Here is a 16,664-nt window from a genome sequence, read left to right as displayed (position 1 = left end):
AACAGATAATTTAATCTTGCATAATTCCCCAAGAGACATGTACAACACATATATATGCAACATTTGCAAAATAAAAAATATACGATTAAAATCTTCTAAAAGGAAAACAAATCACTATACAAGTCCCACTTCAATTTTATAAAAATTGTAGTCTTGCAATAAACGAGGGATCCTTTTAAAACTAATGAAATAGACTAATGAAGTAAAAACCAGTATTATGTCTTAAACAATATTTTAAAAGGTTTCCAAATAGGTTCGGTTTCGTTAAACCCTTTTATAAGACAGTATAAGCATCAGAAATAATTAAAGAAGCATTATTGTCATAAAGAGAATAATTGTCAAAGTAAAATCGAGATTCGGTATCGTTTAAATAATTACAAGCGGCACTCCGGGCAATGGAATCCCGCTTTTGCTTAATGCATGCATTTTCACGCACGTCAACATAAATTGCGAAACGATAATTATTACGCAACGCAACGATTAAGAGCGCGCGTCAGGGACATAACGCTAGTTCACGACTTTTGATCTGTCAAGATCAAAGCTCGCAGTTATGCGTTGAAATATTAAACAAAATGACAACTATTAGCTGTCGCAGGAACACTTACCCAGTGTCCCCGATGTAATCCAACATGCGTATCTTCAGCATCTCAGGGCGAGTCGCACACGAGGCAATTCCAAGGAAAATCGAATGGATGTTGCGGTGTGAAGCAGCTCGTGGGAATCGCGAAATTCCCGGTCCGTGTACGTCGAGGAACGTGGACCGTGGAACGACCGGAAGGTGGCCGATATCGATAGAGTCTAACACGAAGAATCAAACGGTACCACGTCCCCAAAGCCTCGAATCGAACACGCGTGTAAATACGTGATCCTCGATACGCTCGGCACGTGTGTATGCACTCAGGATCTTTCAATTGCGTTATCGAACACTTAGATTCGACGGCAACCAGTTCGGAAAGTTCGAAAAGATCTTCTGCGGATTAACAGACGGCCAAAGTAAATCTTTCTCGTTTGCCCTCTTTGTTGATTCCTTCAAATATGTATCAAAGAACACGCAGATTGTTTATTTTATTGACTCTTCGCGCGTATGTTTTATGCGCGATCCACTCAGCAATCTAGTGCAGTACACTCACGACGTGTAACTACGATGATTGATTTCGAATATGATTGAATCGTAATGTCGAACGTCGTAAGAGAGGCAAATCGTGTTCTTGCGAGTGGTGTTTAATTAGACAGCGTTCCGTTCGATCAGGCCAATTGTCCTTTCGAAAATCGGCAACGTATTTCCGCGTTTCTCGTAGCTTCTGTCGACCTCGTGTGTGATGCTCGGCATTCGGTCGACAATCCCCTCGAGTGTTTAATCAGAGCCCTGTGTCGGATAGCAGAAAAAAGCGAACTGAGTCAGAGCGTTTCCGCTAGCCATTTGTGGCAACGAGTCACACGATATATATCCTCATGTTCAAACGTCGTCGTGAAACTTTGATGAAGTTGCAGCATCTTTTACGGAAACGACAATCCAGTACAAGATTCATTTCGCTCGGTAGTCGATCTCTCGTTCGACGCTCGCTCGTTCCACGTCGTTCGTCGCGCTCGGACGGCACCATGAGGTTAAATCTTCCAGAAAGAACTTGTAATTTACTTTAAAGCGTAGATAAAAGCGTGCGCATCGAGAACGTTTCGCCGGCATTATCGGAAACCGGAGGCAACCTCGCCGTGCGTAATCGGTTCGCGAGCGAGAAGAGGGAGAAAGGGAAATCTGTACGTACAACTTCGAACCCCGGCGAGATTTCTATTGCAACATTTACATTTAACGAATGATCCACTTAAACGAGTCGATCGGACGGCTGTGATTTATGCGGGAATATTCCGAACAGAACCTCAGCCTCGAGACATTTCAATTACGTTATCGCGCCACGCAGAAACGGATACCTGACCAAAGAAATTCTCGCGCTTTCAACAATTTTCTCTTGCCTCTTCGGTCACTCGGTATTTATCGGTTAACGAACGATCCTCACGAACAGATCGAACGACAAAAAGGAACACTCTCGGGCTTCATCTTTCGGACGTTTCAATTATATTATCAACAACGTCCGAGGCTATACATCTCCGGTGAATATAAATTTCCATGCATGATACCCTTGCACCTTAATTATTCGTTGAAATTTAATTCATACGTATAATAACCGAACGTTGAATATCGAAGCACGAACCGCCGAATCGAAAGTGACTCGTTTACACGATGAGTTATTAAAAGCGAGCGTCGAACGTGTGGCGATTATATTATTATTTTTTGAGATGACGATAATTTATTCTGCCATGATTTATTTATCTGTTGCGCGATGCATCCGACGCACATCGACCGGATTAACGTCATTTTATCGACAAAAACATCCGTTGAATTTTCGATGTGTATAACAACGCAGACTTTAACTTTGAGATCATTCCTTTTTATAGTGTAGGTGTATTTTATCGTGTAGTGTTGATGTCACATTGTTCTTGTCAATAATTTCAGAAAATACGGCATGATACTAACAACTGTGTCGGATTATATCTCCATTATGTAAGAAAAGTTAGAAAAATGTCGTAGAGGAAAAGTTTGCCCTGTTTAACAAGCTCTATCATCCTGTCGCGTGATGTTTCTTGCAAGTGCATCGGTGAACAAAACAAGACCATTAAATATTGAACTCATGAGATATTTTATTTTTATCCGTTTCAATGTAATAATATAAAGAAGTACATGAAAAGGTTTCTTTATATTTTCCATTATATTGTTTAATTATCTTCACAGCAGACACATTTCAAAGATTAGAATATTAGAATACGTGAAATCAACAATTATTATCGTGTTTTCTTCATAACTATTATAAAAGTATTTAAATACTTGATTATCTTTGAATGCAAATTTAATTACAAAATTACAAATAGAAAATTTATCCAAGACAATTTCGTCCTTTGTTATAACTTATATTCTGACACGATAAAATTTACATGACTACTTTTGATATGCAATAAATGAATTGGAATTTGTAATTCTTAGACCGTATCGAATAGCATGATTATTTAAAACATTCATTATCCTTTGTTCGTATGGTTATCAAGCTATAAATAAAATATAAAGAGACTATCACGATTATACGATATAATTCTAACAATAACATTTACGATCATATACAACACTGTCGCGTCTTTCATTTCAATTCACTACCATTTATATTCCATATGATATACATATATACATATATGTATATTATTCATTTTACAAGAAGATAGTAAGTATAATCATTAATCATTAACTTTTCATTAATTCATTTAGTTTTTAGTTATTAATATAACTTTTTCAAAATATCTATATATTTGCATATGATTATGAACGACGATATACATACTACTTGTGTTATTTTATATTTACATCTATTTAATATAATCTTAATATCTTAATATGTTAGTAACCGTATGATAAATATAATGACGATGACACATATAATGGAAATGTCAAGAAACAATATCAAGAAACAAAACACTAATCTGACTTTATAGCTTTAATTGGAACAACTCGAAGAATTAATTTATACAGAAAAGGTTTGTTTAGTTCCACTGAAATGTAATTTCATTTTACAAGAATCATATATGAAAAAAGGTTGTGGTATAAGATGTTACAGTTCGTTCAATAGTACAGAATTTTTTCCTACCACTTTTGTCTAACTTTACTTTAAATATAGATAGAGTCAGTTCAGTTGTTAGGATCGCTCAGTATACAGAATTAAATGCATTTTCGTACAATGGATTTTTGAGAAGGCGTTACCATTTGTATGGATCTATTTCTAAAGAATCGCCTATTTTGTATGGTGAAAACAACATATTCTGACGGGGGTAGAACAGTTTAAAAGAAGAAGTAAAACTAAATAATAATTTCTCGAGTTGCAGAAAATTAGAGGCGCAAGTTGTAAAGACAGTTGTTGATGATCACAGATATTTGTAGTAATGTGCAATGTTGAAAATTCATAAAAATTGAAATGCAAGTCCTACTTTAAGACCGCCAGGCTGGAATAATACTATCCATCTATCTAATAAGTTCTCGTAACTCGTAACAAGCAATATTGATGAAGAAAGTTGAGCGCGAAGATGTGTTTGATTAATTTAAGAAAGACGAACAGTAAATATGCAACAATTGAAAATTTCATTAAAAAAGACCGTTGAAAGTTAACATCCGATATCTTAATTAGAATGAAATAAAAAATGTTGCAAGAGGATATGAAGCGTTTTCTTCGCTCAACCAAAAATGTAATGTTTAACTAAACCTTATAAATCTCGTACGTAGGATGCAACAAATTGTCGATGGAAGTTTCCAATAAATAAATTTGTACATAATTTACTGGGAATGATCTCAAGCTTATTGTCGAACGTAGATACTGAAAACTCGATACGTTTCACTTTTCAAAGTTTCACATGGAACTTTAACACTTTCTCAATCACACATTAGAAAGTGAATGTAATTCCGACTAATTAAATTTATGTGTATAACGATATACCTATTAAGACAAGCGAATATTGAATCATTAACTTTGTATCTGATCTTGATTACAGTCAACTGTTCCTTAATATTCAATCGGAATTTTTATTGAAATTATCATTTTCTAGAGAATTGTGTATTATCAAATGCATTGAAAACTGAAATAATGATATTGATGATTGATAACTTTTACGCGAAAAAAACGCAACAGTAATGGATGGTAACGATTTCGAATGTGTTAAAATTCCTTGATATTTTCTATCGCATTGAGGATGAAATTTCAGTGTAAAATTTATTGTACGATATTTCACGTTAATTACCTTCCTCAGCAGCACGCTTTGCTGTATAAACGTAGTATCCAGCGAATGTTTAATATTCACAGTACTTGACAAGGTATATACTGCTAGTATCGTTCAAATTTAATCAATGCTTCGGCTCGATCTCCTTTAAAGTGGGATTATACTTTGTAACTTGTTCTCGATCTTCCTTTAGAAATGACACGATTCCGATAAAAGTCGCTTCTTACGCTGTCTACGGCGAAATCTGTTTTAAAGGCTCGTCGAAATTATATTTCATCGTCACGAAATTCCAATATAACAAAATGTTGAACTTGAGACTTTTTTATCGAACAATTTATTCTAACAATTCTAGAAATTTAAATATCCACGAGATATTCGTCCGTGTCTTTCAACGTTTGATAATAAACGTTTAACGCATTGGAGAAATTGAATTCTGGTCGAAGGGACCTAATGTATGTCAATATATGCAGGCCTCATTTTCTTTCCATCCCACAGCCTGAACTTAAGCGGCGATCCATCTTAAAGCCTCGTTCGAAACTTGCTTAAACGTTGAATATACCTTTGATCCTTTTTCTCGGGATAAGCTTAAGCTCAAAGAAATTCTGTTGGCCGGGTGTTCATTCAAATTAAGCTGTCCGGAAGAATACAGTTTAATTGCATAGACGATAGAAATAGCCGCTGCTCACTTGAAACTTCGCAGTCTGAATTTAAACAATAATTAAATTCTCTTCTTCAAGAAGTTCCCGTTCTAATCGCATTTACGCAAAAATGCAGTCACAATTTTCTCCGGATACGTCTTCAACTTCGCTAAGAAGAACGTAGCAATAATGATAGATTTAAGTGGAATCGTAACAGCAAACGTTACGATCTTCCAACCGGTCAGTTAATTGAAGCGTCGTAGTCCGTCGATCACTTCATAATTTTCTAGGCGAAATTTTTCTTGGATCGTCTACTATCGTGGATTTCGCTGCAGTCAACTCGTCAACATCTCAGTGACAGGAATTCCTGTTCGGCCGTTAGACGTATCAATCGGCTCGAAGTCTCAGCACGAACACACGTTGCCACAGAATCACGTTATAACAGTTTTTGTTGATCGCAAAGACGAAAGAAGAGCGTGTTTCGAGATCGATGCTCGTTACTGGAATACAATCTAGGGGGTAGGTTTACCGTTCGACTTGGTTACGTTGCTCGTTACCCGTTTCGCCGAATCACGTCTTCGCGATTACACGTCCTAAGATACACCGAGATCCCGTTATCGTTTGCGATCGATTAATTCCCTTGGTGTGTTTCTTCGTCGGCACGACAGATCAAGCAGATCCACCGATCTTGGACAGGGTACGAGCGATTTCGTTTTTCTACGCTATCGTATCCGCCGATGCATCACTGAAGAATAATCTTTAGTCACCGAAAATTATCAACTGACACTTGCTTGCGATCCGTTCGCTTCCCCAACTGGAGTTTGCGTACTCCACTTCCGTTCCTCCTTCTTCTTCTTTTTCTTATTCTTCTTTTTCGTTTAATCGAATACGCGCTTAACGGCAACGTCTTTGTTCAAATCCCGCCGGAAGAACGCACGACCCGTCCGCGACGTAGCAGCGATATAAAGGCACGATACGTCTACACGAAAGGCTTTTTCACATTCTCAACGTCAGCACACTATCAAACTCGATGACACATTTTTCCCCTTTTATCTCGCACTGCGCTTTCCATCGCGAAAAAGATGTGCCCAATCAAGCACAGGGCCCCTCCCCTTATTTATCCTTCTTTCCTTTTCGTGTGCAACTCATCCAGCTTTCGAAGAAACCTCATTCACCGAATCGATAACTTCTTCGATAATTCTTGAGAAACGGCGATAAAGATATCGCGATAATAGGAGACAAGAAGAAATTAACCTACGATGTTACCGATGATTTTAGTCACCAAAAAGCACACGGACGATTCCAGGCACGCGTTACTTTACACCTTGCAAATTAGCGCGCGGACAGAGCAAGAATAATTACCGTTAGCGATGCGGTAATTACTGCGAGCCAAGTGACTCGTTATGGTCAAGTAAAATGCGATTTTTCCGGTCCGCGGCAACCGGACGGATACGTTCAACTATCTCGCCGTTTCTGTAGATTAACCTAGTACGCTACATCAGCCGACGCTAATTAGTTGTCGTTGCAGCAATTGCGAGCAACAGGCAGATAACATTGTTTGCCAACTGGCAAACTGCTCCAAAGCAATTGCCCCGATACTTCGCCACCGTGCTAGCTCGTTTGCATAGACAACAACTAATTTTATTGGGCGCGCACGCGAACCCCGTGCATGAGCAACTCTGACCGATACTTCCTTGTTTAATAGCCATGAAAAGCTTCGTACATTTTTCTTGCGAATAGATCGAATTCAATTCGTTTCTAATTGATCTGTTCAACGTCCGCAGTACTCACTGTCTATCCCAAAATCTTTGTTTCTGTGCGTGAAACGATCGTGATACGGCTGGACTATTTCGCGCATTTACCGCCGTTTTCAAGAACTCGGTGAAACTTCGTCGGGAAGATGATATCGATCGCTGGTTTCCGGTGATTCGAGGGCGTCGCGCGTGGAATCGAGCAGGCACGCGATAACCTTTCTAGCCGTGCACACCGAGAGACAGAAACGGGAAGGAACACGAGGTAGCGAGCGTTCGATCGATCTTGATCGTCTGATCGAGGAAAGGCAGCTTGTGCTCAGTCGGCACGCGCTACTCGACCTGACAACGGATCGAAGTGCCGGAGGACTGTTTTAGTGGCTGCTCAATGCATCGCCACTGGCAGTCACTCCCTTCTCTCGATCTCCAACATCGTTCTCTTCTCTCTTTCCCTCTTGCTTGTGGACGCCACCTCCACCTCCGCAGCCACCTCCAGTCTGACAACCGGAGGCTTATATGAGAGTAAGCCGCCGGTGGAGGGAACGTTGCGCGAAACGTGCATCGGTTTAACCGCTTGTAAACCCTCAGCGCGTCACACGTATCTATACTTCTTGTTGCGCGGCTTATCGTACGATCATGTCGTCGAGAATTTCGCAAGTACGCTCCAGTGAAAATGTTATTTTCATCAAGATCGAACCGCTTTCTAAGTAAATGCTACGAATTCAATTTGTCTTGTTTCGAACTTCAGTTGCACAGGAGCAAACAATAGCATTCAAAATATTATTATTATTCATAAAATGAAGATTATTTGCGCTAGGTACTGATCTTAACTAATTTTTTTTTAATCATTTACTGCATGTAATTGTTAAAAAATAACAAGTAACGTAACGTTTTAACAAGATCGTATATGATTAAAAGCCAACGAATTAGATATAAGAACATGGAAATTATTTGTTTCGTTTGATATTTTCCATAGTCGATTGAGTCGACTCTTGCTGGCTTAATTACGTAAACTAGTTTTCAAAAGAGTAAGCCACCTTTCGAATAGATTCCAAAAATACTCGCGAAATTTTGAAAGTTGATTACTGTTTTCCTAGTTTTCACCGTAAATCATACGTTTCACAAGAGAGCGTTATGCTTTCTGTGCGTGCTTAATTCAAGCGGAAGCAAAAATTTCTAACAGGCCGTTTTGTAATACTTTTTCTAGGTGAAAAGTAAAAGATAGATAGAAGTGTTATATGCACGTGATATGTACTGTTCTAATAAGCGATGTACCAATAACGAGGAATTTTTTTTTCAATATAATATTTATTATCTTTATTTATTTATAATAACATTCATAATACGAGTAAAATATATTTATTCTCGTCTATTGACCCTCCATTTAATAAATTTTAATATGTTAAGTACTATTTACTATGTTTAATTACGATTTAATTTTAATTGATTATTGCATTCAGAAAACAAGTTTCTATGTTCCATGTGAATTAAACAATGTATAACCTTATCTGACTGAATAATATATTTAAAAAACGATGACATTCTACATACTTTGTTTCAATTGTTATTGTATTTAACAATTTCGCTAAGAAATTAAAATATTTCAAAAGTTCTTAGGATAATGTGAAAAAATAACAATTGAAATAGAGAAACAAGCACATCGTTACATCCAACGTGCGATTATTTTTTTACTTCCGACAAACCCCTTCGCCGTTTCTCTTTCTCCATTATCCTCCCTCGTAAAGCGTCAGCTCTACTTTCACTTTCATTCTGATGGGAGATTCACGAGACGAGTCGGAGCATCGGTGTACGCAAGCATAAAATACAGGTTGATACATAGCTGCCGAGCGTCTGCTCCATATTATTCATTTTTCACCTTTACAGGAAAGAAGTGGTACTTCTCGCTTTTCTGCAATTCTGCAATTCTCAGTTGGTATGAAGTATCGTTTTTTACGTTTATAATTCCTAAGTTCCGAGAAAAACTCGCAATAAAGAATTTTATATGAAGCTCGGTTTCCCGACTCCTCCGCACGTAATGTAATTTATATTTCGAAATGTTTATGTACGATAAATACGGTAGCTCAGGAAAATATCCGAAAGCTTTTATGAATATATTATGCATGTTATGCGAAACATTTAGAAATTATTAGCACTGTAATAAATCTCAACTATCATGATTATATTGATAAAGTTTGAAAATATATACGGTTATACAAAATAAAAATTATTAATAGACCTCGATATTCGGTGGGACTGTTTTTGACACTTGTTACATGTTTAAAATGGCTACTCATGCTGTATATTGATTTTTTACTAAATACATATATGTTTGCAATAAATATCTCGCAAAAAATAAATAATTTTTGTATACATTCCAAGATTTCAGATTTTACATACGTAACACATACACATACAATTCATATAAAAGTTTCCTAAATGTCCAAATACTTTCATGACCCAGGGTAAGTTTAAACGTAACACGTTGAAAAATATAATATGTGAAATTTTAGAAAATATCCTTAATTTTGAAGATGTAGTGAAATATTTAATAAAGTAAACGAGTTTAATACAAATATAGAAAATGTAGTTGTAATTTTGAAGATACAGTGTCGCTGCTTCATAATTCAAAATAGTAATAAAAAAGAAGAAAAGCTTTTTTCACAAATGTTCTAGGCGAATATTGCGTGTGTAGTCTACAAACGGATGTTGTATGAATTCCGCATCGTTCAACCTACAAAATTACGGAGAACGGTTTCATACGCTTTTTTCACATGAAAAGTAGTGCAGCTTGTGTAACATTGAGATTATACATTCTTTGTACAGTAATCAACTACTTGGGCAATCTGTCCAACTGTACGCTATTCACACGCAAAAAAAAGTCATTCTGACGATAAAGAACAAGTTCTGCAGTTTTATTGCATACACGTGCGTTCTTATTTGAAAACCGTAAAATATAATCAGGAACAGTAACACGAAGAAAAGAGGAGGATTCGTTTTCTTTCATATCATATACATTTTTCTAATAGTACGAATACTTTACGGCAATATGATTTCAGTTACGTTTTTTACAACACAAACACCGTTCAATATCTCTGCAATTAAAAATTTCCGACTTTTATTACATGAGTATATTAATTTAATACACATACATATTCAGATATATGTATAGATGTATGTACACGTGGACCGATAAAATAATACTTTAACATTTAAAATCACGTGCAGTTTTATCACCGTTCATGTTTTCCATTTATTTTTCACATAGTTAAATTATCTTTCAACTTACAAAGCTTTAAACAAATTTTAAAAAATTAAATTATTAATTAATGTTTCTCGGTTCAAGAATCTTTGATCATTGATCTGTAAATAACAAAGTTGTATTTGCAAACTTGAAAGTATAAAACAAAATTAAAAATGCACTTTATATTTAATTAATAATTGTATTTCGTTCCTCTTTTTAAAGAGTATATTTAAGAAATTGTATAACTGTAATTAAATGTAACAGAGATAAAAGTAATATATTACAATATACATACTTTCTGTTTTAATGACGATATAATTACAATACAGTAGAAATTATACTACGAATACCTTTTTATAAAATCCTTTCTTTCTCTCAATCTAGGTTTAAGTAATTCGTTTTGGATTAAAACACACGGTTTAGTTAACTGCACCCCGTAATTAGCAGCTATTATTACTTGATACGTTAACAACTTGCAATTAACTATGATTACCCCACATTGGTAATATACAATACACAATGGCAGGCAAAAGAAAGTTTATGAAATAAGAAGCATTAAGATACCATAATTTAACGAGAACAATGAATAAATATAATAAATGAATAGATATATATCACAGAGTAGATGACTATTATCAACATCGTAAAAAATTGTTGATACAAAAGTTACTAAGATTCATAGTGTACCAATTTTAAACTTTTTTTTACCCGTCACTGTGTAATTAGATACATACTGTTATAATTACATACATTGGTGTTTATACCATATATTGTCCATTATTTTCAAAATCTCTGTTCCAAAAGAAGGAAAGAGAAATAAATAATTTTGATAGTAGAGACACGTAACAAGAACGAATGTTGCATCTTCATTTATGTTAAACTATTAGTTGAAAATAAACACTACTTACTCAAGTTATCAATATTTTAAATTCAGTCATTTTTTTAAGGCTGTGAATTACAATCTTTTTAATGTATTAAAGATACTACGATTGTCACATTTCCATTTGAAAATAATAGAACAACTTAATTCGTTCCTATTAACTTTCAATCGCATGTGTAAAAACATTTCAGATTAAAACATGACCCAGTTAACGCACGAAATACTCAAACAGTACTGTCGGTATCATTTTATTCCGTTTCAAGTAGTTTGTATGCTTGCACACCATGTATATATCATCAACATAAAATTTCCATGCAAGAAAATGACCCGATTAAAAGCAAAAAACAAATCACAATTCTTGGTATCTGGAGGATTATTACATCTACCTAACCCGTTTGCAGACAACACATTACCTTTGCGTAAAGACAGCATGGAATGTCGAATATACGATTCAACAATATGAAGACGACAAGTGAAAAACGTTAAGGGAAATATTGCATAAACTCATATATCACAACAATAATAAAATCTATTTCAATGTATCACATACTGCTATATTACAACAACAATAAGTCATATACAATTAATCTGAATCAGCTTAGCAATCAATTATCCTATGCACAATAAAGACTCAACAGTGCTTCAGTTGCTGCTTTAGAGTGAAGAAATAAGAGAAGATCCAAACATCGCTATAGTACACGAAGAAACAACTAGATCTAGAAAGAAATAGATATAAAAGAGAATCGACGCACGATCGAATCACTAGCCAACAAAATGCAGGTACAGATAATTAGTAGGTACACGTAATATATAGTTCTTCTTTGAAAATTTCAAAGAACACATGCTGCACATACTACAACACATAAACGTATATACATACAGGTAAATTAAATCGACAGATCTTACCACTGCAAATGTTATCTCAATGGAGAAAGTGTCTACGAAATACTTTTTAACAAAATTCCTTAACAAAAAATGTAACAATTTACCTCGTGTCTGTACTAACAAATTGCAAAGAATACCGAAGATAAAAGAAAAGGAAAGAGAAACATTTGCAGACACACACTAGCTGAAGGATTTCGGTTCTCGTCGAATTCATCGCCGGTGGCAATGACTCTCCTTTCAGCCCTCAAGCTGTGTATGCCTCTTTCTCGACGATCTTTCTCTTTATCCCCCCGACTCTTTCCATCTTGTTCCTGGAGAAGCTCGTGAGACCGAAACGAGGCGAGGGCTCGGTAGCGTGTACACACGTATAATCGAGAGCACACACGGTGACCGGAGGTACCGCATATTTATGGTGAACATAGGACCCACACGACTAACAGCGGAATCTGTACTAACCACGTCAACGTTCATTGAATATAAGTGGCCTGCTCTCAGCGATTAACCATGCTGTATTCTATGGTCCGCTTTAGTTCATGGCAAGTAGCCGATACCAGTTTAGGAATTTATTCACTAGCCGAACTCGAGTTTTTGGAATTAATGTTACGCGGAAGAACGATCAAGTAATGATCATTCTAGAATATTTATGATATTAGCTGTCGACTTTTTTGGAGCAATTTAGTTCTGTATATTATTTCTTCGATATATAACTCGTTTTTCTTTTCTTCTTCCTTTTAATTCTTCGACTTAATGATGCTGTTCTTTTGATGAATTAATTAGCCGTTCTTATTTAGATTTTAATCTATGTCTGTTTCAGAAGAAATTTTAAATGGTAATTTAACCTTTACATATGATATTTCCGTATATTATTCATTAGTAATGAAGCGTTGAGTGTTTTAATTTCTGATACAAGATACGTTCTTTGTTCCTTCTGACATTTCTAAATGAAGGTTTTGAATGTGTTTAAAAGTACTCCCTAACGATACTTAACTTTTTTCATTAATAAGATCTGTGTGTAATTACAGACTTAATTGCGAAACTTGTTACAAATTGTACGAAGTAGAGGTTGCCTAAATTTTATCAAATATTTACGAATGAATAAGTATATGGATACAAAGAAGAAAACAAAACAGAATAGATAATCAAAGCAAAAAGTGTAAGCAAAAGCAAAACTGTAATAGTATATAGCGAAGATGCAGGAAACTGTATTTTCTACTTTTTATATTGTGGATTTGTTTTAATATTTAATATGTACATATACTTCATATACTACTTCTGTTATTATAAAAGATGCATTTATGATACTTTTTACTTTGTATATAAAAGTCACAATCGCAATCTCTCTCTCTCTTTCTCTCTCTTTCTGATTGAAAAATTTAAATATGTATGTTGAATAAACGAAAATAATATGCAAGGGAAATCATAAAAAATATTCCAACTAATTGAGAAAAGAAAAAAGATTGTGTATTCTAATTTGCAGACGATAAATAATAATTATTTATTGGCTAACTAAAAAATATTCATACTTTTATTTTATATATATTCCATGAAAGTTTTCGAACTGCCTTATTACCAAAACCAGTCTATATCTGGCCTCATCATTGTCGAATTCGAAGAAAAATATAGTTGCCATGCACTGAAACTGCCAATATACTGCTGAACAGCCGTAATCATAAAGCCATAAACATTTCGCTTATATCGATTGCCTTGGTATGATTGCTTTGGTATGTATATGCCACAGAATGAGACGAATTCCTTCGAGGTAATATTTTTCAGATAATATAGAAGCAATTAAAAAAATAATAATAATCATAAGAATTCAAGAAGAATTCTAATTCAAAATATCTTATTTTGTAAGAAAAAGATATTGATAAGAATAGATTAGCTTTAGAATAACTTTTTATTAATATTCGTAATAGAACAGAAGTAAAGCAAGTATTAACAAAAATGTTATCAATTGTTTCCAATAAAAATAACATAAATAATAATATTTTTAAAGCTCATTGATAGAAAAAATATATATCTATTTTCTTCAATAAATCATCAGTTGTCAAATAGAAAATTGTAATGTAATAATAATAATAAACGTCCTAGAAATTGATATAAATAAATGTTTTATTTATCTACGATAATTATTGTTTTTTTTTTTTTTTTTTTTTTTTTTGAAGTCTCAACTCTATTATACCTGTTAGTGCGCCTAGTAGCATGCAATATCCACCACACATCACTGTAGTACGAATGAAAGTAGATACGTAGGTACATACATAGTCTAAGGCCTAACTCATCGCTTCAAACATTTCCGATATTTGTACATAATTGTTAAATTGTTAAATATTTAATTTATTACGTTATTATTATAATTATTAAAGTTGTATAATAATTTTAGTTACTCATTAATTAGTCATTTCTTTAATTTCATCAATAAAAAAATCTATAACATGGTCCAATATCCAGAAGAGGATTTGACAAGTAAATAAATTTTCTGTTAATAACACGATCTTTTTGTTGCAGGTACATATTACAACTGTGTTGAAGATTCATCATGATGAATTTCAGGAAGAAAGAATATCCATTATCTATAGTTATATGTATATAATTCCAGGAAATACCCAGATTAATTGGCCGTCACGTTCGCCCGACCTTTCAGCTCCCGATTACGTCCTGCGCGGATACCTGAAGGAGTGGGTGTACTTGAACAAACGGAGTACGCTTGAGCAGCTCGTGGAGAATATCCGTGCAGAAATTCGAGAGCTAAAGCTTAAACATTAACCAATGGTATCAAGAATGCTATTGAATGGCCCCGAATTTGCGAATTGGCTACTGGAATTCATTTTAAAAATGCCATCTAACGTAACATCGTTCATAGTCAAATTTTCACGCGTTAAACATTTATTGTATGTAATATCACTGAAATTAATTCATTAATAAAAAAGTTATTAACTTTTCAAACTCTAATTAAATAATATAGAAAATATTTGTGACTTTCATTAGGATCAACATTTCAGACACTTTAATAGGTGGTAAATCTCATTATGTACTTATATGTAGATAGAGGTATTCGGAACTATTGCAAATCGTAATCATAAATAATACCATTACGTTCATAATAATTAATTACTATCAATACTATCATAATACATGTATAATTGCATTACTTATAATATATTGCAAATAAAACTACTTTTTAAATACTGTCATAAAACATTGACAATATTACAGTCAATAAAATGTTGAAAAAACAATAAATTTTGATTATGATATATGAATATACATATATAGATATAAGTTTAATAATGAAAATATAAAGTTCATGTTGTTATTTCTATATTCAGAGGTAGGATCACAATAGCTATTATTATATTGTATGGATAAATCTATCACACTGTTCTGAGCCGACACTTACATGGACTAGGGGAAAAAGAAACAAAAGAACATCTTAAAACTATCAATTGAGTCTATCGATTGTATCTAGAACAATCTTCTAGTTACTGTTTTTTTGTAATTAGCACATCTGCATATGGATGGTGAGCACGAACTTACGTTGTCATTTTCAACAGTTTGAAATCATTTACATAGAAACCTACCATCAAGGTTTTATGCCGAATTTAATAAGAACAAGTGATATTTAATTGACAGTCAATTACATCAATGAAATGATAAGTCTAGATTATTCATCGATTTTTAAGTTCAGCTTTACAATCGTGCCTTAAGTGGTTCACTTATATACCATGTTGACCTGTGATTATCTAGCGCGTTGATGTGCAATAAATATGTGCCACTTTCTCATGCTTTCAATAAGCTCATATCTATATATACATTATACAAAGTATCCCCTTCGTGAAGTATTAAAAATGTGAAATTACATATTTAAAGTATGCCACAATATAAACAAACATTTGACATTTCAAACGATAGTGATTGCATCTAATTTGGAAATTTTAATTAAATTACCTATTACATATTTGATTATTTGTATAAATAACCAAAAGAGAAATTTTAAATAGTATTTTTGAAAAAGAATAAAATTATTACAAAAGAATCTTTTATGATATTGCTATTAAATACGTAATTCTATATGAAATTTTCAACAACTTGTATAATGTTTATAAACTAGATTTAGAGCAGTAGGTAGCATAGGTAGGCACAACTTCTTACTTAAAGTAAACAAACACTGCATTACAACAAGTACTAATTTAATATTTAATTACGCTCTCAATTGTGTTATTTTTTTTTTTCTTTTTTCATGCATTCATTTCCGCTAATTCTCTTTCCTTGGAACATTTTCGTTATTTCGTTGTAATTCTATTTCCGCACTAAAGATTTTCATTTAAACTCAATAAAAATTCCAAATAACATTCCTGAAATTTTTAATCAATCTTCAGAGGAAGTTACACGTATGAAAAGGGTATTAAGCAAAATTTAAAAATAAAATCTAGCATACAAATTATTACACGTAATATATGTCA

The 16,664-nt window shown here is 33.9% G+C and overlaps 1 protein-coding gene across 5 annotated transcripts in view; it reads right to left on the bottom strand.

The window, feature by feature from the left end:
* LOC132904908 (rap1 GTPase-activating protein 1) overlaps nucleotides 1–16,664 on the bottom strand; it is a 256,345-nt gene that overhangs the window by 214,616 nt on the left and 25,065 nt on the right. Inside the window, exons 1-3 of one of the 5 annotated variants that reach the window (XM_060955736.1) lie at nucleotides 7,236–7,585; nucleotides 4,828–6,698; nucleotides 606–1,366 (exon numbers count right to left, since the gene is read on the bottom strand). The exons of 1 other annotated variant lie outside the window; for it this stretch is intronic. In XM_060955736.1, coding sequence (XP_060811719.1) covers nucleotides 606–646 — 41 coding nt within the window. In that variant the 5' untranslated portion in view covers nucleotides 647–1,366; nucleotides 4,828–6,698; nucleotides 7,236–7,585. Of the gene's footprint in view, nucleotides 1–605; nucleotides 1,367–4,827; nucleotides 7,586–16,664 lie in introns of those variants that run through there. 3 more of the 5 variants (XM_060955737.1, XM_060955738.1, XM_060955734.1) reach the window with 3 other exon arrangements.

The sequence above is a fragment of the Bombus pascuorum genome, chromosome 3 (assembly GCF_905332965.1).
Source record: "Bombus pascuorum chromosome 3, iyBomPasc1.1, whole genome shotgun sequence".
Taxonomy (NCBI): Eukaryota; Metazoa; Arthropoda; class Insecta; order Hymenoptera; family Apidae; genus Bombus; species Bombus pascuorum.
The sequence above is the reverse complement of the archived record's forward strand: the minus strand, read 5'-3'. Positions and strand labels throughout refer to the sequence as shown.